Source organism: Sylvia atricapilla, chromosome 10 (assembly GCF_009819655.1).
Source record: "Sylvia atricapilla isolate bSylAtr1 chromosome 10, bSylAtr1.pri, whole genome shotgun sequence".
NCBI classification, from domain to species: Eukaryota; Metazoa; Chordata; class Aves; order Passeriformes; family Sylviidae; genus Sylvia; species Sylvia atricapilla.
This window is the reverse complement of record NC_089149.1, coordinates 8997839-9025227: the sequence shown is the minus strand read 5'-3', so window position 1 is coordinate 9025227 and position 27389 is coordinate 8997839. Positions and strand designations below refer to the sequence as shown.

The 27389-nt window shown below is 40.9% G+C and overlaps 1 protein-coding gene across 1 annotated transcript; it reads right to left on the bottom strand.

Annotated features, from left to right (window-relative positions):
• Positions 1 to 5111: 5111 nt before the first annotated feature.
• On the bottom strand, positions 5112 to 15239 carry LOC136365431 (cytochrome P450 2J6-like). Its single transcript, XM_066325889.1, has 9 exons — positions 14950 to 15239; positions 13453 to 13615; positions 12552 to 12701; positions 11263 to 11423; positions 9121 to 9297; positions 7490 to 7631; positions 7099 to 7286; positions 6534 to 6675; positions 5112 to 5416 (listed from the first exon to the last, which is right to left on the bottom strand). Exons 1-9 carry the CDS (start codon positions 15118 to 15120, stop codon positions 5238 to 5240), a joined length of 1473 nt encoding a protein of 490 aa, XP_066181986.1. The 5' UTR covers positions 15121 to 15239; the 3' UTR covers positions 5112 to 5237.
• Positions 15240 to 27389: the final 12150 nt, after the last annotated feature.

Here is a 27389-nt window from a genome sequence, read left to right as displayed (position 1 = left end):
TGAAAGACAATGAAGCATTGCAAAATACTTCTCAAGAGCCCAGGAGTTGCCAGCACTGCTTTCTCCCCCAGATAAAACCTTTCTCTGAGAGAGAATTCTCAGCATCAGGAATCTGAAGGACATTCAGGGGGTCTGCCACTGCCTGGAACAGACTGTGCTGGCAAAAGACAGTGGTGGCATGTAAGGAAGGTATTCCTTTAATCCCGTGTTGCAGCTGTATATTAAGGATGGGAGTTTCCCCTCTCTCAATGAATGTGCAATTAATTTATCAAGGCTGTTGTCTCATCAGGACCACCCTGGGAGAGGCCTGGGGAACTGGTTGTGCTCACAGCACAGCTGCAGAGACATTGTAATCTCCAGTTATCTCACAGGCTTGTTGCGTGCCCGGCTCCCTCTCCTCTCATCCCGACTCCCACGGAAAGGAACAAAGAGTTGCTACTTCTTGCCAAGGTGCAAGCCAGCAAGATGAAGCTAAGGGGCTTGGGTGAGCCCGTGATTCTCAATAAATCAGGTGTGTTTGTCAGCTCACAGAGACTATGAATTTCCAGCTGGATGCAGTTTCACAAATGTTTACCTTTGTGATGACCTTGGTGTGTTCTCTGAGAAAGCACAATCCAAGCAGTTTTGCATGTGACCTCATTAGTGTCCCATCTTTTCTGGAATAAGTCAAAATATGGAGCAGTGCCCAGTGCAAAGTGGTCGCTGTGGTTTCTGTTCCTGCCAAAAAGAGGACGTGGCGGACCCAGACCAGGTTGTCTTTGTCATATTGCAGAGCTGGTGTTGCCTTTAATCTTCAGGCATGAGAGGGGTGAGTTTAGAGTACAGCCAACATTACAACATATACAGTCATCAACTCCAGATGACTTTAGCAAACAATAGTTTGCAGAATCTGATTTTCCAAATCAAGTAAATGTGAAGACCAGTAGAAAGTAGTAGTATCTTGTAAGTTTCTGTCCCTTTGTGTCTGAAAAAGCACCCTGTCTCAAAGGCAGTGTTAAAAAGATTTGAATGATAGCAAAAGATCGAGCTGGAAGTTTTTCAATGGCAGGTGTTTCTTGTAGAGATTTGTTGATCTGCTGAATTCTGAACACTTTATGAGATTTTCTTACATCAGTGAAAGCTTTAGGACAAGTTCATAGAATCCCATTCCCCTATCACTCTCCTCCTGCGCCATCCTGCAGGAGAGAGCCCAAGGTGACACCAGAAAATGCAGCAGTTGTGTGTTCCTTCTTTACCAAAGAATGTGCCAAACATACAAGCTCCTGACAGCTGAAAACCTTCCTGTGAAGATCTCAACATATTGAAGTATCCAAGGTATATTTTGACAGTAGTAAGATCTACTACTTAACTTTCCCAAGAGATATGTTTTGACACGATGATGATGGTTCAGGACAGACTAGCACCATTCCCTCTGAGTCTTAGAAGTTTCTCCTAAATCCATGCTTTTTTCCATGGGCTCTGGCAGTAACATTTGTTTTCACAAAAGTAAGCTACAGATACAGCATTATTCCACATATAGCACCCCTCATTTACATGGCATCTTTAGATTATTTTTCATTTATCTGCTAGCTACTTTAAATACCCAAGCTGCATAACTTCCTGCAGATGTCATGTTGGCTGTGGTGCTATCTGAAGCCAGCACAGTCTTTTTTCAGTGATAGGGAGAGGAGCTGGCTTGGGGGGTCTGGTCTCCTTTTCTCAGCACAGCTGTGACACTGCTGTGGAGGAAATTAAAACAGGGACTGCTGAATGCTCCCTTGACTCCTCGCTGCTCCCTGTCTATCTTCTGTGCTTATCAGGACAAAAGCTGGACTCTTTTTACTCCAGCAGTAGGAAAGAGGCTTCTCTCCTTCCCAGTGTTTTGCTTCACTCCTTATAATTTTTCTTTTCTGGAACCTTCAGCAGGGCAGAGGCTGCTGAGATGAATTCTGTTTAATATATGACACTTTCCCACCAGCTATTTCTCACCTAGTACACTGTAGTCTCTCAGCTCCTACTGAGACTTACAATTTCCCCCTTGGGGAAAGAGGAAAGCTATTTTGAATGGAAATTTCATTTAAATTATTCCCCTCAGTACATGGAGGAAGGGGAAGAAGAAACTTTAAAGCCTTTTGGTTTAATCTAAAAGATAGGGTTCATAGCTGCTGTGTTTTTTTTAAATCTGATTGCCTTATTTCCTGTGGATGTCTCTGAAGAAAGGAGAAATCTACAGTGAAACCCACATTTTTTTTATTCATTTCTATGTTTCCACGTGCATATAAAGCCATTGAATTGCTCCAGCTAATATGAGCTCTGTGAAATCACCTTAACAGATTATTCATTCAGATTTATAGTGGCTCCTCAGAGCATCCTGGAGAATGACCCAGATAATTTAGGACTATTTTTCCTGTGTTTTATGTTCAGTCAGACCCATAAACCCCTTTTTCTTCCTCTAAGAGTTCTGAAAGGAGTTTAGAATAATTTTAAAATGTCACATTGCAAGGCATGTTCGACTCTTCAGCTCTCCTTAATCACCAGTGAGGATGGTAAATCAAGTGAAGCCTAATGCCAGATCCCTTTGTACCATCCCTGCAAATAAACCATACCTCATTCAGCAAGTTTTACTGAGACTAATTGAAATCAATTTTCCACACATGGTACAGAATGTTGCAGAAGAGCCAGGACAAAGCTGGCCACAGCACTAAACACAGTAAAGAAGGAGGATCTAGATGCCAGGAGATGCTCTGAAAGCTCTCCAGAGAGAGAGCTGCCATTCCCAGGATGTCACATGGACACGTAACAGCCAGGGGAAAACCTGAAACAACACACCCCCCTCCACCTTCTGTCTCATCCCAGGTCCAACCGGCCCCTGTTCTTTTCTGCCGCTGCTTTGGGGATTTTGGATACACTTCAGCTTGAGTCCCCGGAGCCCCACTGCTCCTGCCACCGCCTCAGGGCTTTTGGTTACACTTTGTTTGCCACCCTGGGTCTGCTCATCTCTGCGGTTCCTGCTACAGCCCGTTTCACCATCCGGAGTGGCACTGAGGCTGCTCACAGTGAGTTTTGCAAGGGGAGCCCTTTTCCCTCTCTCCGGCCACCATCACCACAGGCAGAGGCGGCCGAGTCCGCCCACAGCGCCCTCTGCAGGCGCGGGGGAATCATCGCACCTGCCCTGCCCGGCCGGGGGCCAGCAGCGCCCCTGGTGGCAATAACCGGAACTGCACTGATGGGGAAGGTGCTTGACAGCCGAGAGAGGACTGAGACTTTTTTGTAGTTTTGTTTGGTGTTGCTGCCATTGTTTGTTTGTCTCGGTATGTAGACATTCTAGTCCAGAACTGTTATTCCTTTCCCCAAGTCTTTGCCAGAAACCCCCCTAATTTCAAAGTTATAATAATGTGGAGAGAAGGGGGTCATATTTTCCATTCCCAGTGAGGTTCCTGCCTTCCTTGGCAAAGATCTGTCTTTTAAACTGAGACACAGGTTTACTGGAGAGATGCAGATGTGGGTGGATAGGGTAGAGGAGAAGCGTGGATAAAGCTGGAAAGGAGGCTGAGTAGGAGTGTGTAGACCCTGGAATGTATGCTACATGCAGTAACAGACTGGATTATTTATTGCAGCTGTTGCTTTGTGAAAGCCCTGTGAGCCTGCTGGTGCTGGGTTGTGCTGGAGCAGACCACTGCCAGAGCTACAAGGCATGCCAGGATCTGGTCAGTTCTCACTTCTCTGTAGTAACATTCTCCTACAATTTATGTTCAGGAAGTTCAGATGTACTACAATGGTTTAATTATAAATACTTTATATGACAACATAAAAGTACTTTTGGTCCTCAATACAAATTTGATGCTAAGTTTACAGTAGTGTTTACAGGAAGCTCTACTCAACTCCAACATTTGAATCCTTTCCAAAAGTGATTTGCATACAAGAATTCTCTGCCACTTTACTTTAACAGAGTTACAGAGGAACTTGGCTGTTGCCTCCAGCTGTGTGCTCAAACTGTCTACTCTTGAGTTGAATCAGTGCCAAGGAGCAGCTACCTTAAGTTACAGATATTTAGAATTCCTGCATCACAATGTCATTTATGTCTTTTCTTACACTAAATCACCTCTAGTGTGCCCTCCATAGTTACTGTGCTCTTCTTTCCATAATCTGGACCCTTAAAGAACAAATAAATGATATTTTCTAAGCTCCCTCCTGAAAACACACTGGTGATTGTTTTTCAGATCAGCATGGATTCTTCTACCAATACTTGTGCAGAAAATAAAGGAGAGAGAAGCTTGATGTCATCACATCAAGGTGAATCCTGAAATAGAGTTTATATGGATAAAAGGTGGGCAGGAACAAGAACTGAAAGAGGGCAAAGGAGAGTTGAATGGAGACCAGGAAGTGTGATGAGGGCTGCAATGAAAAAAGTAAAGGGCACAGAGAAAATGAAGACTATCTGAGTGTTCAGGTAGCCCCTAGAATCTTCCTTCCAAAGCCTCTACATTCCTCTGTCATGGAGTTAGCAGCAAAACTCACAGGCAAAGCGACTCTCTCATCTCACATTCAATGCCTCGTCCAAGCAGGATTTATAATGAGTGTGATTTGACATCATTAAAAATAAAACACTAACAACTTGACAATATAATATAATTAGCCTGCAAAGTCACACATTTGCATTAATTGTAAACAGCATATTTAAGTTTCTTTCTTCAACTTTAGAATGACTTCACCTAGCATATGGGAGATACTTAATGTCAGATTCAGAGGGGAAGGCACTTGCATTCTAATGTGGTTTTGGTTTGGTTTTTTTGCAACCTCTTGGCAAGAGGCTAAGTTCAAGAAAATAAAACCAAAAGAGAGCTTTAATAGTGTGCTTTCCGCAGTCAAATTCCTTGAGCTCATCAGGACGCTCACAGAAATGGCACCTACTCAGTTCTTGTTGAGATACTCTGTTGAATTTTCCTGGGGTTTGCTCAGGACTGAGCATGAGGATGATTTTGCTTGACCAGGACAAGGAGACACAGCATGGCATCAGCTGGGAACCACAGCATCTGGCTTCAAGTGCTCTTGGAGAGGAGAATATGGTCAAGATCCCTGTGAGAATATTTGTGACTTTCACAAAGACCAGACCAAAAAAAATACTGTTGGCTTGCATCCACTTTCTGAATAGCTCTGGGGTTGACTAACATCAATATCCAGAAGGAGGTTTATACACTTGGGAGAAAATTCACGGAGGTAAAAGTGGCTGTCTCATGCTGGCCCCTGGCTGCTGCAGCCTAGCGGGGAATGGCACAAACCCTGTAGGGGTGGGGCTGCAGAGTGCCCCCAAAAATGGGCTCAGTGTTGATCCTGGTCACGCCCTCAGGGAGCCGGAAGGTGAACGCCCGCAGGAGGCTGGCAAAGAAAATGAAGAGCTCGGTCCTCGCTAAGTGCTCCCCCAAACACACCCGGTGCCCTGCAGAGGGAAGAGGGGAAGGACAGTGAGTATCCAGGAATTTTTCAGTTTCACGATCACTTAGTTCAGTCCTGTTGAAAGCAGAAGTGAGGTTTGTTTTATTCAAGGAGAGCACCATGAAAGTCACAGATCTAAAACTATGTGAATTCCCTCTCAAAAAGATCCCGTCCAATGTCATAGATTAGGAGACACAAAATGAAAATTTCAATGAAAATCCATGAGGTGCCAACATAATTTGTTTCCTGACCTGACAGAAAATAATTATTTTGCTTTTCCAGAAGATATTGAACTTCAGGACCATACACAAAACATCTGCCAGCTGTTTGCACATACTTTAGTGAGTTAACATCAGCAGAGCAAAATTACTTAATAGTGGCATTTGCAGTTGAACAGAGGCTCGGTCACTTTATAGGCAAAGCATGAGGCCCACTGTTCATTTCCCAGAATTCCCAGTCCTTGGCACCAATGGTGTGAGCACAAAAGGTGAATATTACATCCAGATTTCCAGATAGCAGATGAATATAAGGAAAGAAATAGCCATTTGAATTTAGAAACCAGTTCTGTATGTACATTTGAGTGACTATCAACAAAAACAGAAAGCAGGAACGTTACTGCTAGGCATGATTACTAACTTTCTGTGCATTGTTACCTTGTTTCCTTCTTTTGCAACTGGATTTTCAGTTCCATAAGCAGGAATGTAATCCTGTGTTTGTTAGGATGCCTTCTGCTTTTCTTTTGGCTTGCTTCTTTAAAAAGGGTTGGAAATAACTCCAGTACACACAGGACAAATTACTTCTCGTGAAAATAACTACATGTAAATAATACTACAGACAAAACTTGTATATGACTGCAGCACGCAGCCAGCCCAAGAGGTTCAGGAGTTACAGTGGGATTCCCACCACAGTGTCCTATGAGCTGTTTGGGGTCACACAGCACAGAAGCCTCTTCTTCAGCAGAAACAAGCTAGGAATGTTCTTTAAAAGTGGCAAACAGTAGAAATAGAAGATGTTACCTGAAGAAATACCACAATCTCATACTTCTGTGAAATACCATAATCTCATACTTCTGTATTCATCATCTCATCTGTCAGATCAGTTCAGACTATCAGTGGATTTACCTGCTGAGAATGGTAAGAAAGCTTCTCGAGGTATAAAATTTCCTTCTTTATCCAGAAAATGGCCTGGGTTGAACTGTCGAGGTGTCTCCCACTGCTCAGGGTCATACAGAACAGATGCTATATTTGGTATAACAATGGTGCCCTGCAAAGAAGAAACTGTTGTTTCAGTTCCAGCTACTAGTGCCTGTCACCCATGGGTTTATGCCTGATGGATAAAAATGTTGCTTGTTGGCATTTGGGCAAATGCCAAGCTGGGCAGGAATGTCTTAACCAGTACTTTGGCAAACCAGTTTCTCCTCTCAGTCCAACCCCTGCCAAGCAAAGCTGGTCTCTGCAATTCTGATGATGGGCAGGAACTTGAGGCTTCCCTGGCAGAGGTCTTATCAGCTGTGTGAGCATCTACATGCTAAGTAGAAGACTTCTTTCGTTCCTGGAGTCACAAATACTAGCTCTTCCCCAGGCACCACATTCCTGAGTTTAATAGAGAGTAATTTATAGATGGAGGACTGGTTACAAAACTGGATGCCTCTCTGCCAAAGAAGAACAGAACCTGAAAAGACAGTACCTTTTTGACAGGAAATCCCAGTAGTTTTGTGTTCCTCACACACAATCTGGGGACACCAACAAAGACAATGTTGCTGAAACGCTGAATCTCATGAACCACAGCATTTGTGTAGGGCAGTCTTCTCCGATCCTCATAACAAATTAACTGGGAAGGACCCAGAACAACATCCAGCTCTTTCTGCACTTTTGCTGTGGAGAGATATTCACCACTTCAGAGGAGAAAAATGCATAAAATACTTTAGCGACTTTTCTGGTTGCTCTTCTTGGAGCAACAGAAAAATGTATTATTTCAACATAGTAGGTTAGGTTAATACCCTGTGATGTAATATTATTTAATGCCTGAGTTTAGTAGAGGATAATAAAAATAAGCAGGAAAATCCCACCACTCTCACCTTGGACATCTGGATTCACCACCATGTAGAGCAGTCCCCAGTACAATGTAGTGCTTGAGGTCTCTGATCCGCCAAGGAAAAGATCATTTATGACATGTACCAAATTCTCTTCATCATACTTGGGCTTGGCCCCCTCTTTAGACTGTATATGGTGATAAAAGTTGAAGTTAAAACATAAACATTTGGTTATCCTATATGCCCTCTGTGTGAGGGCTGTGAGACTTCCACAGCTGGCATGTGCACAAAGAATAGTCAAAATTACAGTTTTTGATGCATACTAAGAATTTAGTAGTTTCCCAAACAGGCACAGTAAGTCAGCATTGCTGTCTTTCATGAGGTGGATTATTCTTTCATCATAAAAAGGCAATTCTATGCTTGAGGACTTAATCACAAAAACTTCAAAGCACACTACAAGTTTGCAGTTAGCCTATGAGCACTTACTTATAAGTGCCCTACAACATGTCACTCCTTGGTCTTGGTATCTAATGGTGCTAGCAAATGCCAAAGGAAAATATATCTGAATTAAAGAATTTCAACAGATCATTTTGAGAGTAATTTCTTTTCTCAGTTCAGAATAAACGTGAACTGATGGGCAAGAGGTACCCATGTATTTCCTTCTGAATAATAAGGGAGTAAAATTAAAATACAATTTGAGAAATACATTAGGCAAAAACATTTTCAAACTAACAGATGGCAATAAATTGCACCACTGACACCAGAGGAAGCTGCATCCTTGCCTCTAAAATTCTTATTTCACACTCACTCAGATACTAAGTGTAAGATGTTGCATCAGCTCCCTTCAGAGCCCATGAGCCAACACTGTGAGGACACAGCAGCCTGACTAGCTGAAAGCTTATGACCAGAGGTAGAAACTACATAAACTTCATCTACCCCAGGAAAAAGGTGCTTCTTTTACCTCCTGAAAAGTTTGAAGCAGAAACCATAATGCTCTTGGCAGAGTTTCTCTGGCTCAGAGCCATCTCCTACTATGGAAAATAACAGCCTGGATAGGGAAGAAGATTAATGCTGATTATGGCATTGTTTGTGAAATTGTGTTCTAGGCTGTTCAATTTGAATATAGGGGCCAAGTCAGCCATGCCCCAAACAGTGGGGAAATTGTAGGTAACATAGAGGTAACGATTGCCTGCCAAGGGAGAAACCAGACAGTTATGTGGTTCAAGGACTGCCAGTGCTGGAGCACACTCACTGGAGCTCAAAGAGGCATGCCTGCTATTTCAGGGCAGTGATTTGTGCATGTGTATTTAAACCCACTGTAGACATGAGCCTTCCTGTGGAAGATGAGGTAGTCTTCCAAAGTTATGTGGTCTAGAGGAATAAACTCTCATATTTATTACAGGATTGAAGTATAATCATGGATATTTATGGAAAGCAGATTAGAGCTCGTTGTTTCCCCTCCTATCATACTTGATGGTAATTCATTCATGTAACCAAAATACAAAACTCGAATGCCCTTCTGGGACATGTGAGTTAGTAAGTCCCAAGATATTGTATTCATGTTAAGAAGCTTATGAAATGTAAGAAACTATGGTGGAAGGGTCACAGTGAGTGATTTAATGGTCTGTTTGACCTTATACTTCATAACAGCATGATCAGCCAGAATGAACACTTACTTTCTCAATCTCAGCCAGGTAAAAGTCAATGAAATCCTGTGGTTCAGCTGGTATCCCTCTCTCTACATGTCTTCTGATCTCTTTCCTTGCAAAAGAACTCAGGACATCATAGCAAGCCAACACCTTCTTATGAGGGCCAGGAAGGCGACACAGCAGCCAGGGCAGGATTTCATACATCTGCAGGAGTGACACACAAGAAAGTACCATGAATTCTCTGTCACTGATAAAGGTGCTTTTAGACTCACCAAAAGTCTGAATTGTCCTGCCCAGAAATGGTGATAGTGGAACAAACAAATTAGCATTGCTTTGAGCAGACTTTTGCCATCATGTGGGAAAGCTTTAATAGTAATTTGACACAATGCCAGGGGTCAAGGCAATTCTGACAACACTCTGCTCTTGCCTCTAAGTTCACTTGGCTAATGAAGATCACTATATGACCTCACTCCTGCATGGTTGGAGACCCCAGCTCCCACACACTCAAAATGTAAGGACATCCTTTCTGGATACCATGGGGCTACTAAAATTAACAAGTCTGCAGCCTCAAGTAACTGATGGAACTTTTTGAGCTCATGAAAGGAATTATGGTGTGGATATCACTCTAAGATAAGGGCTAATTTAGTTTTCCTAGTCAAAGTCCTCATGACTGCTAAGGAGCAATAATTGTTCTGATGGTTAATAATATTACATCCTCAGCCTACTGAGTGTGTCTACACACGCGTTTGTCAGCTCCAAGTACTGTCCTCTGTCTTAGATAGTTCTGTCTGTGCAGCATCTGCCATTTCACCTTGCCCAGCAAAGAGCAGTTCTATCTCCTCTCCTTGTTCTTTCAGACCGAATAAGCAAAGTTTCTCTAATTTTAAGTGACACTTTGTAGGTTACTTCATTACCACTTCTCCACCTTTGTTTCCCTTCAGAATCACAACAAAAGATGTCACAACAAAAGACCCTAGAATATGTCTTACAGATTATTACATTTCAGAACCTACTGTAACACTTCACTGAATCTCAAAGGAAAATAGTGCTGGAAATATCCTAAGATCCTGTTTGCCTTTTTCATCCTGTTATCTGTTAGTTTACACCAATTCTTTTCCTCTTAGCCTTTGCACTGAAATGTTCTAAACTCATAGTAAGTGAGGTTAGAATAATTAATCTTATTAATTAATCTCATCAATTCCTAAAATGTTTTGTAATTTCATTTTGTACTATTACAATTTTTTCCATTCTCTTAACTTCAGTCCACAATGCTAACAAACTCTTCCTGCAGGATATCCTGAATCACCTCTGTATCTTAAGGTCTCCTGGTCTTGATCATCCACAAATTCAATCTACTTTTGTATTTTTAACTATGGAAAAGTTGTATAGTACTAGTCTCATGTGACAGATTTGTTAAGTAGCTTTACTGCCACATCAGCATTTTAGTTTGCCTTTTCCTATAAAACTCAAATGCCAATTAAATTTGCTGTACCATCCACATTCCCCATTACACACAGTTTGTCCCTCTTTAAGGGTCTGAGCCACAAAGTCTAATTCATGAGGAACACCTCAAGTGCACTTCACATGCTTCAAGTGCAGAGTTGGTCTTTATGGTGTTTTGTGGGAAGGAGCTACAAAAAATCTGACTGAACTTGTATTGTGAGACTGTCAGAGAATGTATGTATTGTTTTTGCAATGTGTGAATGGTGAGCTATAACACAGTAAGGAAAAGATTAATAATGAAAATTTTATCATTTGTGAGGTAGGGGAAAAAAGAAAACTTTCAGCATATGATTTGTAGAGTGATAAAAAGCACGAAAGTTCAATAATAGCCATTATTGGAGGAGAGAAGTAAATAGAAGTGAGAGGAACAGCACTGCAGAATTCAAATATATTACCAACTGCAGTCTCAAATTAAATTTTAGGGTTTCTGTTAATAGTTTCAGAAATACCAAAGGACTTAAAGCCCTTAAGCTTGCAAAAAGCCCAAGACAGCTCCTAAAAATGGCCTTTAAACCAAGGATGCAGTCATAAGGTCCCTCCCCAAGGTCAGTTCTTAGCTCCCGGCCTACATTTGCCTGTTACTCTGTATTTAGTGAACATCCGTTTTTGTATCTACTCTTTTACTTTCTACCTATTTCAGAAAAAAACAGCACATGATTTACTCACCTGATGAACAAAGCTGCCTGCAAACCTGAATATTTTCTCTGTAGCATGGATCAGTTCATGGAAGGTTTTGTCCTCATCAGAGAAGTGATATCCAAAAACCACAGCACAAATGACATTTGAAATAGAATGGAAAAGAGGGAAAGAAGGATCCACAGGTCTTCCTGCAAACATGGTAATTTGAATTCACTCTCAGTGTTTTTTTCAGGTGATCCTTATACAGATAGGACTAGATATTACTAAAGATTTAATAAAATCTTTATCCAGCTGGAGTGTGAATGAGGAGAGAGATGTGGCACTTTAGTATGAATTAATGAAAATAAAACCTAATCTTAGAAAAAAGGACACTGTTGAACTCATATTTCTCACTGTTTTCTCATATCTCTAAAACAATTTCATAGCCCTTCCTGAAATAATGTTGTACAGTTAAGATCTGTTCTAGGGTATCACATGAAATCTGCTGTCTTCAGCTGTGCCGAGGGAGAAAAGAGAGAATGTGAGAAGGAAGTAGTGCCACTGGAAAAGAACTAAGGGAAGCCAGTGACAGACCTGTTCAAAAATGTAAAAAAAATAATTACAAGGAAATCCTAGAGGAATGTGGGAAGGTTTAAGAAGAAGAACAGACAGACAGGAACTGCAAAGTAAATATAATGAAACTATTGCAGTCTCAGCTGTGAGCAGTAGATCATATCTCTGTCTGATGATTTTTTCTAAAATTATGAAACAGATATTCATAAAAAGTGATTTGAATAGAAATCATCCTGTCATGGACTCTAGGATTAACCTGAAAATACACTGAAGTTCCCTCACACCTCCTACTTTCTGTTTCTCTTCCCAGCAGTTACTTATCCAATAGTTACAGGTGGACATTAAAATATGTTTCTCTTACCAACAGTTACTTAGCCAATAGTTACAGGTGGACATTAAAATATGCAGGGAACCCAATGTCATTGAAATTTAAGGAAATTACTAATCTCTGCAGTACTCTTCAGTTACCCTTGGCAGGCAGCCTGAGAATGTTTTGGCTGCGCAGTTCAGCAGCATCATGCCATTGTACAATATATTAGAGACAAATTATCAGTCCATGGAGGTGGAATTTCAGAAGTTTCCAGTTTCACTAGATGTATGAAGAGCTATATAAGAAAGAAATATTTGTGATTCTAGGATCCATCTGCTCTTTTGCTGTGGTAAGTTTGGATATATCACCTAGAAGGGGTAGGTAAGTTTGCATACTGAAGATATGGATTCATATCCAGACTGAAAAGTGCCCCATTTCTTAGCAGGTAAGATACCTTTTAGGTTCATAAAAAACTCCACCAGGTGAGAGGCCTCCTCTTGCACTCGATGCTCCAGGCCTTTTTTCCCCATTCCCAAATTACGTAGAGTCATTATTCCAAAACGTCTCTGCTGCTTCCAAGTGCGACCACTGGCAAGTATAATACCTGAGGGTGTTTCCTGGCATGTTAATATTTTCTTATAGACATGAACAATTCATTTAAATATTATAAAATACATGGAGTAAATCAGGGAATACACTGTGATACAAGTATCTTTAGGTGAAAATATTGGTAACCAAAAATCATAGCCAAACATACCCAAACTACAACTAGACCACTGTTCTTAATATTAAATGTAGTTAATAATTGAAAAGAGCAATCTAAGGATTTTCTGACTGCTTAATTTCTTGATGTTTTAAAAAACCCTGAAACACCTTAAGATGCCTTTTTAGTAGGTCTGCTTTAGCCATGCTCAAGTAATCACACTCAAAACAGGAATAACTGGATGAATTTCCACAGAGTAGAGTTCAGGAGACAGTATGTTTGTGGAGATATAGATCAATTAATGTGATGATTGTAGGTTGAGGTGATGAAGGTGAAAGATAAGGAACGTTTGGGCCCTGTTTCTATCCTGGAAGAGACAACAGTCAATTAATTGCTAGGTTCTGGGTTGGATCACATACAACCATCTTGAATACAGAAAAAAGGTCAAATATAAACAACCTGGAGTGTTTCCTAGGCTAGGGAAAGCTCACTGCAAAAGGCACCATGCCAAACAGTAAGATATTCTCAAAGGCCAGAGGACTTGAACAGTATCTGATGGAAGATCATTCTGAATGGGAGGGCAGAGTCTAACAAAGCAGAATAATTTTCAAATCAACATTCCTTTACACTATTAATGGCAGGGAAATCTCACCTTTTCCTTTGGCCAATGCCCTCAAGAAAGGTGACAGCAGCCTCCCAGAAACATCTTCAGGGTGTGTGGTCATGCCATCTTTCACTGCTTGAAATCCATTTAGTATAATCACTGGGACCCACCCGAACCACAGAGTGTACATGCTACCGTGAGTTTTTGCCAGCTGTAAGTGGGAAAGGTGCCAGAAAAAGAACAGATGAATCCTCATATATAGATCTTGAACAGACACTGCAGCTGCTATTTGCCAGCTCAGTGGACAGTTTTGTGCTGAAAACATCATCCATGCATATAATTGTAGCTAGAAGCAGGAAGAAGCTGTTGTTTTGCTGAGAAGAAGGCTTTCAGCAGCCAATTTTATTTACCCCAGGGGGAAGTTATTTTCTTTTCAAAGCACATTCTACAGCAACCCTGCAGCAAAAGAAAGAAAACTTTGTACTTTATGTTGCATTGCCTCCAACCCAAACATTCTGTACCTTGTTAGTTGAACAGCCACACTCTGCACCACCCTGGGGGCTCTGTGCCTCCAGCGAGTCCTGCCTTTGCAAAATGAAACAAGCTGATAAAACCTGCACCATCTGCATGCTCCAGGAGAGGGCATGGACACAAACATTGGCCAGCAGCCATGAAGTGCCAGTGGGCTCCATTTGAGTCCAGGTTTCCTCACAGTACTGAGGAGAGCACTTAGCACTGGACTCAGCAGAGGTATCCAAGCAGGGATGGGTGTATGGCAGAGGAACTCCAACCACATGTGAAAAAAGCTTTGTATAACTATGGACTCTGCTCCAGCACATCCACAATTGTGCAAAAAAGATGGCAGACAGTGTCTGAGGTGACACGAAAATTACATCTAATTGATCACATCAAACACTTGTTTCTCCTCATATTTTTTTAGATTCTGGCTTTTCTCTTCCTGCTAGGGCACCACAGCCTGAGTCTGCTCTGCACTCATTGGCCCATGTGTGCTCTTAGGCATCCACCTGAACTAGAAGTCACCTGCAAACCATTAGAGGAATTACTGCAGCTGTGACTAACAACAAGTGGCAAACAGTTTTCAGGAGCTGTTGGAAGATGGGGAGCAAATGCTCTTCCTGTACAACAAGCATACCTGCACCATATTACCCACTTTGTGATCAAATTTGGCAATGCCAGTGAGAATTTTCCATAGGGATAGCAAATATAGCTACAGGGTATATATAAATATAGCTATATAGTCACTACAGTGGATATAGCTTCACACTTAGCAATGCAGAAGTGTCTTTTAGATTATTGGTATTCTCCAAGTTTAATAACAAGTTGTAAACTCCATCCCAAAGTTGACTTGATTCTTTAGGGCATTAAGTTTCTCGTGAAGATGACATATTCCACATAAGAAGGTGACTCGGTTCTAGGAATCAATTGGTCTTTATATATCCACACTTTTTAAAAAACTTCAAATTAATCACACTTTTTAAAGTCATGTCTAAAAATAACCAATTAAGAATATATTAAAAGAAATACCTCCATCAGAAGATCCCGATGAAACTGAAATTTCAAGTGCACCAAGTTTCCAAACAATGGGAGAGGAGTTGGTCCAGGAGGGAATTGCTTGCAAGCTTTTTGCAGCCTGAAAAACTCAACAATTAACAGAAAAATTATCAGGACTATAAAACCTTGAGTTACTGTTAGCATTTCTGAGCTAATTTATCAGCTGATTTATAGCTGTCTCTATCAAAAAGGGGGTACAGGAGCTGGGAAAAAGTAATCTTGCTTCTTGTTCCACCAGTTTTGTCTGCAGACTGAGTTCTACACTGTCTCAGTTCCTTTCCCTCCCTCTGTCCCTCCCTCTTCATCAATGCCTGCCCTTTCCCTGCACCCCATTTATTTGCCATACTGAGACATATCAAACTGATACCTGATCAAAAGTACATCTCTCTGTTTACAGCAAGCCTCAGTATTGGAATGTGGAATCACTTGTACTCAAGGTACTTTTCCTGAAGCTTGTGCCAGGGAACTGCTGGTGTCCATTGGGAGATCTGGATTGGAGTGACACCAGGTGAGAGCCAGTGCTGACCACTGGACATGAGATGAGTGAAAGTCAGTTTCATCTGCTTTTAAAAACATACTTAGTGATTCACCTTAGAATGACTTAATTCAGATTATGAGTGTTATATATAGGTTAGACTACAGTTACATAGAATATAGTTACAATAGCATAGAGTATGTATTTACAATAGGTAGGATTGGATATATAGGGTGTACTTAGAATAGGAAAGATGTTCCAGGCATTTTAGTCACAAGCATCATTTAAATATGGTTGTAAATTCAAATTTGCCTGCCAGTACACACAGTTTACACAGGCAAAAGCAAGTCTAGTTACAGACTAAAGATGCAATTTGAAGATGAGATTGCTACATGTGATTTCTGAAAAATTGGCCTTGAGCGTTCAAACTTTTTTCTCCAGTAGATGGAAAAAAGCCCATTTCACCAAGTGAGCACTAATGACACACTGCTTAAAAACTCATGTTACAATTAAATAATTTTAAAAATCACAACATTAACATTTTTATATTAAAAAAAATTAAATATGGAAGTCCAGTTCTTTATATCATTTTTTTAAAATGTGACTTAATTGAAAGCTTCATGTACCTTGGTTTATTTTCTACATTTCTTAGTCAGTTTCAGAATCCTGACTATTATTACCAGTTCTCCATAAGTTTATAGGACACATTAAAAAAATCTGTCCTCTGATAATGAATGAATTCACCCTGAGTTTGAAGCACAGACAGGGGGAAAGATCTGTGTGCCAGTAACCAGAGGACTCAAACCTGCATTGCAAAGAGAAAGTGTCGTCACTAAAAATGAGTTCAAGTCTGAACAAGAAACTGCTGTGCCCTCCAACACAGACATAAATGTATTTTGCAAACCTGTCAGCATGAAGAAAGTAATGTGACTCAGTGATAGCCATCCATCTCCTTCAGCTGGCCAAGCTTTGGAGCTTTTGTGGGTACAGGCGTGCCTGTGTTGTACAGAGAAGGCAATGTGGACAAGTACCTTTTATCACCTTATCTGTGATATATACTAGGCAACATGGTGGGAATTGGGCTGAGGTGTGTTCCACGGCTTTGCTAAAACCAGGTAAATTTGTAAATTAGGTACCATTGCCCATCATGAGACTGAAATCAGCAAAATGTAAAATTAGAAAAATTTGTTTCTTCAAAGTATCAGTTTCAAATTAAAAAAAATAAATAAATAAAAGGAAGAAAGATAGTTCTGTGTGCAGACAACTGAAGCCAGTAGAAATTACATACATTTTATGAATAGCCTAAAATGTAACCAGGTTCATCTCTTTTCTGTTTAGTCTAGATTCCATTGCTTAATTTTAGGTGTTTCATATTGATATTGTGTTAGTATTTTGATATCAGTAAATGAATTCAGTGTTTTCAGAACATGAGTCAGATTTAATTGGAGTCAAATCACCAGTGTCAGAAGCAGGATGAAGCCAAATGAACCAGCCATCAATTTATCCTGCCAGATGTTACCATTAGCTTTCCTTTTCCAGTGATTTTAAACTTCTCCAAATGTCTGAAACCAGATGCATGAATAGTTACTTCCACCAGTACCTGATGTCCCTGCATGAGCTGTACTGGATAGAAAATCAGGATCTTGTGTTCACATGGACCCTATGGGGAACAACTGAGGGAGCTGGGGTTCTTTAGCCTGGAGAAGGGAAGATTCAGAGGTGACCTTATCATTCTCTACAACTTCCTGAAAGGTGGCTGGACACCTGGGGGTTAGTCTCTTTCTTCAGGCAACAACTGACAGAATGAGAGGACACGGTCTTAAACTGCACCAAGGGAAATATAGGCTGGATATTAGGAAAAAGTCTTTTACAGAAAGGGTAATAAAATATTGAAATGGTCTACCTGGGGAGGTGGTGGATTCACCATCTCTGGATGTGTTTAAGAAAAGACTAGATATGGCAATTGGTGCCATGGTTTAGTTGAGGTTAGGATTGGGTTGGATTTGATGATCTTGGAGGACTCTTCCAACCCAATGATTCTGTGATTCTGTTGCATCCTCTTCTGGACAGATTATTTGCTGGGTTTGTATTTTTGGCAGAAAACCCAGCTTACCTAAAAGATAGTAAGCCAAAAATAGGGCAGTCCAAAGAAGTGGACACAGAGGCAAAACCAGAAAGTTTTAATGAGAATTATCAGGAAGCCAAAGTTGAGATTTTTAGTGGACTTAAAAGTATAGTGTGAAGTAAGTCTCAGGAAGATTAGTATAGTGCTTGCAAAAGTAAAGCTGTGCAGGTAATGCAACAATCAAACAAGCATGGTCCTGAAACACTTGAGCAAGCAAAGGTTTAAAATCAGCTCTGGGACATCGATATTTCAATACAAAGAATAAACTGTAACACATTTGGCAAGAGGGAATGTCGCATTGGAATTAGGATCTCTGAAGCATAGACAGTGTTCATACACTGGGCACAGAGAAGCAGTTAATTGCCTTGAGTGAGTCTTCAAATAAATAATATTTAGAAGTGGAAATTGCACAATACATTGCTGCGCTTTTTGAATCTTTTCCCACAATTGTCTTCAGAAACTTGCAAAATTCACCAGGTGGAATGAGCCTAAAATCTAGGAGCATTAAGGCTGCAATTCAGGTGGCACAAAGAGTGGGAAAAAACAATATAAATAATGTTAATATCCAAAATAAAAATGAGAAAAGCAACAGAAATGGGACTGGCACCCCTGGTCCTAATTGCTGCAAGACCTTTTGTGACAGAGAGTTTGGCTAAAGAGTAACCTGATGTTCTCTGGGTAGATTAGTGGGAACTGCATGATACCTCTATGTAAGGAATAGCTAGATGAGTTTTTCATAATGCTGGAAAATGCAAAGTACTTGGGATCATCTCCATAATTTCTGCATAACAAGCTTGAAGATGCAAACAAAATCCCTCAAAGGGTTAAGAAAATCAATGGGAAAAGACAGTAAAAAGATGGATATATTTTCAAGCCTGACATAAAGAATCAGTTTCTGTTTTCACAAAAAGAGGTTGAAATTAATATTTTTACACTAGGATCCTTTTTGTAGGGTACCAGCACTGTATTACTGCTGCTAATGAGTAAGAAAGGATGTACAGGCCTGTAGAGTAAAACTAGAAGTCCAAACTCCACAAATACCATCTTTTCAGAAACACCTGAGAGAAGCACCAGCAAAAGTATTGCAAAAACAGTAAAGTGCAGTGCTAATGTTATAAGCTGGAGCAATTTATCATCTCAGTCTCTATCAGTGGTTTCCTCACAGCTCACAGCTGATGACTGCCAAGAAAATGAAAGCCACAATGACAGGACAGTGATGGCAGAGCACTTTTAAGTCAACCTAAATAAACAAACTCAGTGAGAGACTCCCATAAAGTCTGACAAATTAAACACTCAGAAGTGTGTGTCATAACAGTTTGTCACAAAAAATACATCCAGTTTGAAATCCAGGAGAGTTGCAGTCAAAGAGCAAATGGCTGAGAAAATACTGAAAACTAATACTGAACACTAATACTGAACATAGGTCAGGAACTGGTGAAGGCAAAGTTAAAGCAAGACCAGTAGCTGGCTGCCCAAGTTTTTCACCCCAATGATATCCAAATGAAGCATTATGTAGTCATTCCAGTCTTAAAATTTCACAGAATAGAGAAAACTGTATGATAAAACAGGTAAAAATTACCTGTTCAAATTTTTTAATTTGAAAATATTACAAACTTAGTTGATAAAGCAATGGCATCGAAGTTACATTATTTAAAATGTTCTTCCATTACTTTAAATCATTTAAGAAAACCTAAAAATGTGTTTGCAAAGCTTGCAAATTTCATGACTGAGAAAACTGTGAAACTCAGGAAGCCAGATCACTGACAGAGGTGACAACCATTGCATCTGCTGCAGTGTAATCAGAAGTAAGGCCACACAACATAGAGCAGTTTGTCCCAAGAGGACTGGGAGCACAAAGCTAGATGCAATCTCCTCAAGCTCTGCACCAAGAAGTGCAAAAGTTTTGGCACCAAACTTGCCTCAGCTACAAACTGGCCAAGGACTCAAGGGTGTCACAGTCAATCTTGTGGAGTGACAGAGTAAAAGAGGGTTTCTAGGAAATTTATCTTGGTATGGCTGGCCAGGAGATCACAAGTGTGTTCAGACACATCAGGGACAAACAAACTCTAAAGCAGAACAATGGGCATCCTCCAGAATAAAGATACTGACCTCAAAATAGCCTCAAATACAGAGGATGGCTCTGAGCATGGTGTTCCACTCAGGCCCCAGCAGTCTGAAATGGCCTGGTCAGTCTATCACTGCTCAGAATAGACACATGGCAGATAGTCATTTTTAACTGCAGGCATCAGCTTTGAGGATTGACTCAATGTAGTTATATCTTTTAGCACAAAAAAAATGCCAAAAATATTTGAGGTAGATCTTAAGCACCGACCTAGAACTTCAATGTACTTTATACAATACTAAGAATAAGCAACAGCTTCCCTTTTTTGGTTCACACTCTAGAAATATCACAGGGTGTTTTATCATTATTAAGTACATTTGAGGTGTATCAAGACAAAGATATCTATTTCTACATATAAAGGCAAGAAATTACCCAGCACTACAGGATTTTTTTATAATTAAAATGTGTAACGGAGAAGACTTTCTAATCAAGCAAGTATTAATACTCCTAAATTTACATGGTAGGAACTTTGATGCAAAACATGAAAGGCAGAAACAGCACAATTCAGTAATGTACTCTAATTACTACACTCAACTTGTTGCAATGCATTATCCCAGATTCATATGCATGGACCTGTACCAACTCCATTACCACTCTCCACCTCACACTTCCCATTGTAATCCTTAGCAGCCAGGTATTTTCAAGCCTTCAAAGCCTTTAATTAGGGTGTGCCAAAGAGTCAAGCTACAGGAGGCAGAAACCAAGGGAAGACTGAGATAGGAGCAGCCACATGGCCATTATGGAGGGTCAGGATGGCTCATAACCCACAGGAGGTAACACATCCCCTGGCCAAAAGTGTGACTGGCAGCTCGGTCTTCAATTACACCATCATTCCTTGCAGGCTTTTTCTCAGGCAGAGCTCTTTTCTGTAACATTTTAGATTTGAGAGGTTGATTTAGCAACCTAAATAAGCATCCAAAAATACTTTGGGGAAAGATTTAAGGGACATTTCTGTATTTGATTTTCTGTAACTTAAGTAGGAAAAAACCCCAAGCAGTAGCACAGAAGCTTAATAATCCTCCATCACACACTCCTCTATCTCTGGTACAGTGGCAGGGGCAGCAGCTCTTTGAAGTATTACACTAATTGCATCAAGCTGCTAGCAGAAAACATCTGTTTTATTAAAGTGGCAAAGTGACAATTAGCCATGCCTGAAGTGCAGGGGCCAGAAGTCTGATTTGTGCCTTTCTTCCCTCTTCAGGGAAGATCTTTCTCCTCACTTCCAAGGAAAGCTGAGTGATGGGGACTTGCACTGCAATAGTGCTAATATGAAGGGAACAAGGGGATTTAGAGTTACACACTGTGTGTGGCAAGAAATTCCCTTCAAAATTGAACTTAAAGCCGGGACTGTGCCCTGACAGGCCCCGTTAATCTGCCCTGTCCCAACATCTGCCTCTCTGACGGTTCTTTGTTGCTTTTCTATCAGTTCTCTAAGGGAGGGAGGAAAGGAGGGACACATGGTACATGGTAACCAATTCCCCTCCACATTTATCTGAGTGTCTTATGGAAGAAAGCACTCAGACAATGCTGCTCACAGCTTTGCCATCCACTGCCTGCCTCCAGGAAATAACTTCCAGCACCTATGGCAACTCAGCCAGTGTGACTTTCAAGAAAGATGGCAAGCACACTCAGCAGCTTTCAGCATTTGACAATTACTTAATGATCAAACGGCAATTTGGGTGGCAGTGACTGCATATTAATTTGTTATATAGTATCTAGGGATTAACAGTTGGTACTGGCAAAGACAATGCCGTACCAACTTTAGACACAAGTTTCTCAACTGATTGCACGTGAAATAACTGCAGTACCTAGACATATTCACAAAACTAAGCAAGTAAAATATATGAAAAAAATTACCTAATTTTTATTTATTGTTCCAATTATGATGTTATTGCTTGTGCAATACAGTAGCAATGTCTAGAAAGGTCCTTTCCCCCCAAAAAAAATTCCATGAGTGTTGTGATAGAAAGGATTGAGAAATTCCACCTGAGGTCAAAACTGTTATTCCTCCTGTAGATATTATGCTGCAAGAAATTTTATTTCTTGCACTAATATTCCTGAGAGAGATCTCTGAGTTTCTCACATAAACTGAGAAAACCATCTTCTACCACAGAAAACAATCCATATCCTCCTAAACATCTTGTCCCTCTCAGCTTTTCTGCATCGTCTGGCTATGTGTGACAGCTGGAGTAAGGATTTATGGAAGAGAATGGGGATGTCGAACACACATGGGACAGCACAGGGTCACAGTTCTGGACCTGGAGACAGAGAACAAAAGAAGTGCCCTCAGAGGCTGCAGATCTTCTTGTTCAGTTGTCAGGAAAGACGTTGAGGTGCTGGACTGTGTCCAGAGAAGGGAAATGGATCTGGTGATGTGTCTGTAGCACAAGTCTGAGGAGGAGCAGCTGAGGGCTCTGGGATTATTCAGCCTGGAGAAAAGGAGGGACAGGAGGGACCTTATCCCTCTCTAAAACTCTCTGAAAGAAGGTTGTAGCCAAGTGGGGATTGGCCTCTTCTCCCAAGTAACTGGTGGTAGGACAGGAGCAGATGGCCTCAGGTTGTGCTGGAGATGTTTTAAGTTGGACATTAGGAAAAATTCCTGTGCTCAAAAGGTTGTCAAACCCTGGCACAGGCTGCCCAGGAAACTGGTGGAGTCATCATGCCTGGAGGTATTTAAAAGATGTATAGATTTGGCACTTGGCACATGGTTTACTAGTGGACTTGGCAGTGCTCTGGTTATGGTTGGACTCAATAGTCTGAGAGGTGTTTTCCAACCTAAACAAATCTATAATTCTACAATTAGAGAAAAGTAGGGAGACATTTTTTACTGCTCAGATTCATGGAGTACAGGGCTTTCTTTGATCAGAGGATGGCATTTATCAAGGAGAATCACTTTGGTCAGCTCTGTGTAAAGCGTCCTGTCAAACTCATCATAAAGATAAAAGGCTTTTTTAGTCCTAATTAACTCCCCTACTGCAGAAGCTCAACCTAGATAAAGACCAACAACAAGCTAAAAACGATGGAGAATAGACATAATTATGTCTTTCAATATTTCCTGGTTTGTTTTCATTTACTCTTTTTTGGGGGGGAGGTGATATTTCGTGTGAGTCTGGGGTTGGTTGGTTGTTTGTTGTAATAATCTCAAACTTTTCTCTTGGAAGCACTTAACAGAAAGGAAAGGAGAGAGGTAGAGCAAATTAAATAAATATTCTGCTTCTAAGCCTCATGGATATAATTCCCACATTTCAAACTGTGTAATTACTTTGTTTTTCCAGTGTCTGGGTCTGGTCAAATGCCACTATCTCACCTGAAGAAAATGAAAGTTAATGCAAGACACACAGTAACTTGTTTGGGAGCGTCCCTGGTGCACAGAATTCCCTTTCGTAGGAGAGATTGTGAGTACAGAGAAAATTATGACCTTTTTATCTTGATCAGAGAGCAGAAGAGCATAGTCCTGGTGAATAATATCCATATAATCAAGAAACCAAGCAGACGCTGCGTTCTACCAGAAGGTCCAGGAAATCTTTTAAGAACACTGTATCGTAGCATTTAAATCTCATCCTCAACCAGTCCCACGCTGTCCGCAAATGAAGGTGTGATGAGCTCCTGCTCAGCAGCCGTCGGCCTCTGCTGCCCTCTGCCTGGTGCCTCGGAGCGGCTGAAACATCCACACGGCATCGTCCTGTGCTGTGGAACTCCCGCTTCACCCGGGCGGAGCCAGCTGAATAGCCAGCATCCTGACAGCTCCTGCTTAAGGACAGAGAGCTTCCCTTAGCTGCAGCATCGGACCCAACACACAGGCCAAGACTAGATCCCCAAACGGGGGAGATCCCAATCGGGGAGCTCCCACAGAGCTGTGCCCCGTTCTGCCGGGACAGGCCATTGCCACAATAATGTCAGAGAGTGGCAAGCCTGGAAAAATCCCATGTACCTCTGCCTGCAGGTCCCCATAACAGCCCGCACATCTCTGGGGTTTTGTTTGCTGCCCGTGAGTGCTGAAACTACGGATACTCTCAATATTAGGGGTGGGTAGTTGGCATTTATCCCTTCCCAAAACTACCCACGAGCAGGCCAAAGGATGCTCCCTGTCTTACTTGAGAAACCAGTCACCCACAGCCTGGAGCTGTCAGTCCAACCTGCATTTACAAGGCAGAGCCGATGCTCATGTGACTGCACTGCTGAAATAAGCACTTTTATAGTGCTCAGAAAAGTTACTTCAAAAAATCATCATATAAAACACTCCAATTGTTGTTTTCATTTTGTCTGTAATGCTCCTTAAAATGCAGCTTTGTAGAAATCATCAGCTGACCACAGAATATATTCACATTAGCTCATCTCAAGTTTCATCTGCTGTGTCTCATAAACTGTTCGGGGAAAAGGCTGCAATTTTGTTATTGTTATTCCTTTAACATTAGAATCTCACACACCAGGATGGCAAATAAGTGGAGTGTTTGGCTAAAAATACCACAGGCTGTGATGTCTTTGCAGATATTAGGAGGAATTCATAAGCTAATCACTAAGCAAAAGATATGCCAAACTCAGCTGAAATATTGCTTCAAATTAATACAGTTCACTGGCATTTTTAGTCCAATTATTTCAATGTATTAATACAGTTTAAAATTAACTGTCTCAGCAATTCCTAATGAAACTGTCCTGATTTTTCCACTAAGTCTTTTATTCAAGAATATCCAAGGAAAATATTTTAGTTCAGGACAGCAAACTTTAGTTTGAATTCTATAGCTTTTAGATGTGTTTTGAGTCACTGCAAAACTAAAATGTACCCTTCTGCTGCAGCTTACTGTTCTGTGGAAACCATAATGATCAAGAAAAAAATCCCAGAGAAATTTTCCAGAGAAAATTGTAACTCCAGGAAAAAAGGAAGGAGGGAAAAATGAGAGATGCTGGAATAGGGTTCTCACCTCTTCAGCTACGTGACATTAAAACTACTAAGGAGAAGTATCCATGTTCTGGCACTTTCACACTTTCACAAAGGTAATAAATACCAAAAAAAATGCATTTAAGTTTCTTTGAATTTAAACAAGTTTGGGAATACCTCTTTCTTACCTTGGTACAGACACCAGTTTGGATCTGGTGGCATCAAGAATTTAGGCCTTACCCAGTTCTGGTGCTTTTATTAACTATCAAGGTCCTCCATTAAATATGGAATAGTACTAGATACAGGACAGAATCCCACTCAGTGTATCCTTCCAGTTTGACATGGTACTATTCATATGCATTTCCTGACTTTTCCATGAAGTTTTACCAAGCTTCAGAGACCCCACATTTCTACCGAGTTTGTGAGATAGTGTCAGAGCCACATTAAAGAGCAGTAAATGACATTAACATCTTCTCTCCTGAAAACAGACCTCTAGCAATGTCATCAAATAGAACTAAGTAACTTTGACATTATTTGGTGAGCACTGACTCTGCTTTCCTTCCAATGCTTAAATTTGATTATTTGAGGATATTCTGAGAAGTGCAATCAGGATGACTGATTTATAACACTGCAACTTCTCTTACCTTCTGAAGACAAGGAAATGTTTGATGTTTGACCTTTTTCCACCCTCCTCAGGTTTTCATAGATAATTGCTAATAGCTGTGATGCTGATACTGTTCCTCTAAGTACCCTGGGATGAATCAGCTCAGCCAATTTGAAAACATCATGTTTATCTGGCTATTTTCTAAATTTTCCTTCCTATCCTAGACAGAAATCTTCCCTGAACCAGTAGAGTTGAATGCATTGGCCATTTTCATTGACAATAAAAGCAAAAAAAGCCATTAAGTTTCCCATCTGCCAGAGAGCCTTCCTGATATACTGCAGTTTTGAGAAACCACTAGTTTCCTTTTTCCTCATTATACTACTAGAAATACTGGGTTTCTTTCTTTACTACTTATATTTCCTTTGTGTTTAAATTTTCAGTGAGAAGGGCATCAGATGAGCATCACAGATTCACAGGCTCTGAGCCTCTCCAAGAGCTACATGAACTCAAAATATTCAGCTTTGCCTCTCTATGTTTTCTGTATTTTCCTTTATAGCCAGATCTTCTTCTGTATGCTTGAGCAGCTGCAAACACCATTACAAAAATGGAGCCTGAGGAAGATGTGAGAAATAACACAGAAGCAATGAAGAATGTAAGAGAGAGGAATGATGGGAGGTGTGTGAGGAGGTTTCTCCAAGACACCCCTTAAAGCTCAGCAGCCTAACTGGAGGTGACACAACACAGCCAAAGTTGAGAGGGTCAGCACCTACTTATGAGTGGGAGCTGGGCTTCTCTCAGATCTCCTCTCAGCTTCGTTGGCCTTCTGTGGTAACATCAGCAGACTTTAAAAATACTTTTAAAAGCTGAAAAAGACCAGACTTTATTAGAAGATGGGTGTTAAATAAACTCACTTCTAAAAAAGATCAGGCAGGAACAGAAATGCAATGGCTCTGAAAAGCACAGCTACCCCGTCTTGGTGCTGTGAGCTTCCCTCTGACATCCTGCTGCTGCCATGGCTCACATGCTGGGCTCTCATCCCCTGGACATTTCTGCACGATGGAATAGAAAACACCCACACACAGGCATCAATAACCTGCCCACGTTTGAGGTGCAGTTTCTCTCTAAAGTGCCCTGCATGTCTCCTCTTGCACACCTGCATGAGTGGTGCTTATGCCCCTTGTTTTGGACAGTGCCATTCCCATGGGTTCAGGCAACTCAACCTGCTCCAGCTGCCTTAAGGGCTGTCCTGGCCATGATTCTATCCCAGGCTCATTTATGAGCTTTCCTTTTGGAAGAATATCTGGGAAAGCACGTGGCCATCAGGAATGACAGCACCACAAAGCAGAGATATTAATGCTCATAATGGTACTGATGTTTCCAACTTCATTTCTAAGCAGCAATGACAGCTCCAACATCCCCAAATCACAGTGATTTCAGCTTCGCCTTATCTCCCCATGCACACATGCAAATCCACACTGACTCTGACATCAGTTTCTACCAGGGCACAGTTTTCTGTCATATAAAATGTCAGGATGCGATCTTCCATATTTCACTAGTGCTATCCTGCCATTTAATTTAATAACAGCTAAATATCAAGTGGTTACTATTTTGATGCTGTGTTCCATCAGCCATTGAATTAGAAATAATGAGACAAATCTAAATTTGTGATTCATGGTGAACTGCCGGAACTAATCTCAATCACACAGCGGATGACATCGAGTGATAACTGATTTAACAGATCCTGTTCAGCTGTCCTGTCCTCTCTCACATAAACAGGAACATTAATGAAGAACAGGTTCACTTACACTTTACAAGACTTTTCCAGACAATATAAATACTTAACATAGGAACCATTTTTTTCCTTTCCACTAATTACAGACTCTTTAATTGCCTTTGACTAGTATTTGTGTATATGGCAGCCCTTTGTGGCTTCAGGAAGCTGAGCTGCTGAGGTGTTTGAAAAGTATCTTTGGCATTTTCCATGAACATTTTTCAATTTACCATAATCTCTAAACCTGGTGTAGCAGCCTCCCAGTGCTGATCCTAGCAGGAGTCAGGTGTGGGAGTAAACAGTTGCCCTGTTAGAAAAGACTTCCCAAAAACTGACTTGTCAGTTTTAAAGACTTTTAAAATGCTAAAAGTATGTGCCCCAAAAGAATTCTTTTCTCTGTATCTTCACTCTTCACAAAGTTTCAGCTGGCAGCATTTCAC

Excerpts from the sequence above, each read along its gene's own strand:
- LOC136365431 (XM_066325889.1), bottom strand. The coding sequence starts at position 15,120 with ATGCTAACAGTAACTCAAGGTTTTATAGTCCTGATAATTTTTCTGTTA. Across the intron at positions 7,287-7,489 it reads GGTGAATCCAGATGTCCAAG|CAAAAGTGCAGAAAGAGCTG; the intron begins GTGAGAGTGGTG and ends ATCTCTCCACAG. Across the intron at positions 5,417-6,533 it reads TTTCTTACCATTCTCAGCAG|GGCACCGGGTGTGTTTGGGG; the intron begins GTAAATCCACTG and ends TTCCCTCTGCAG.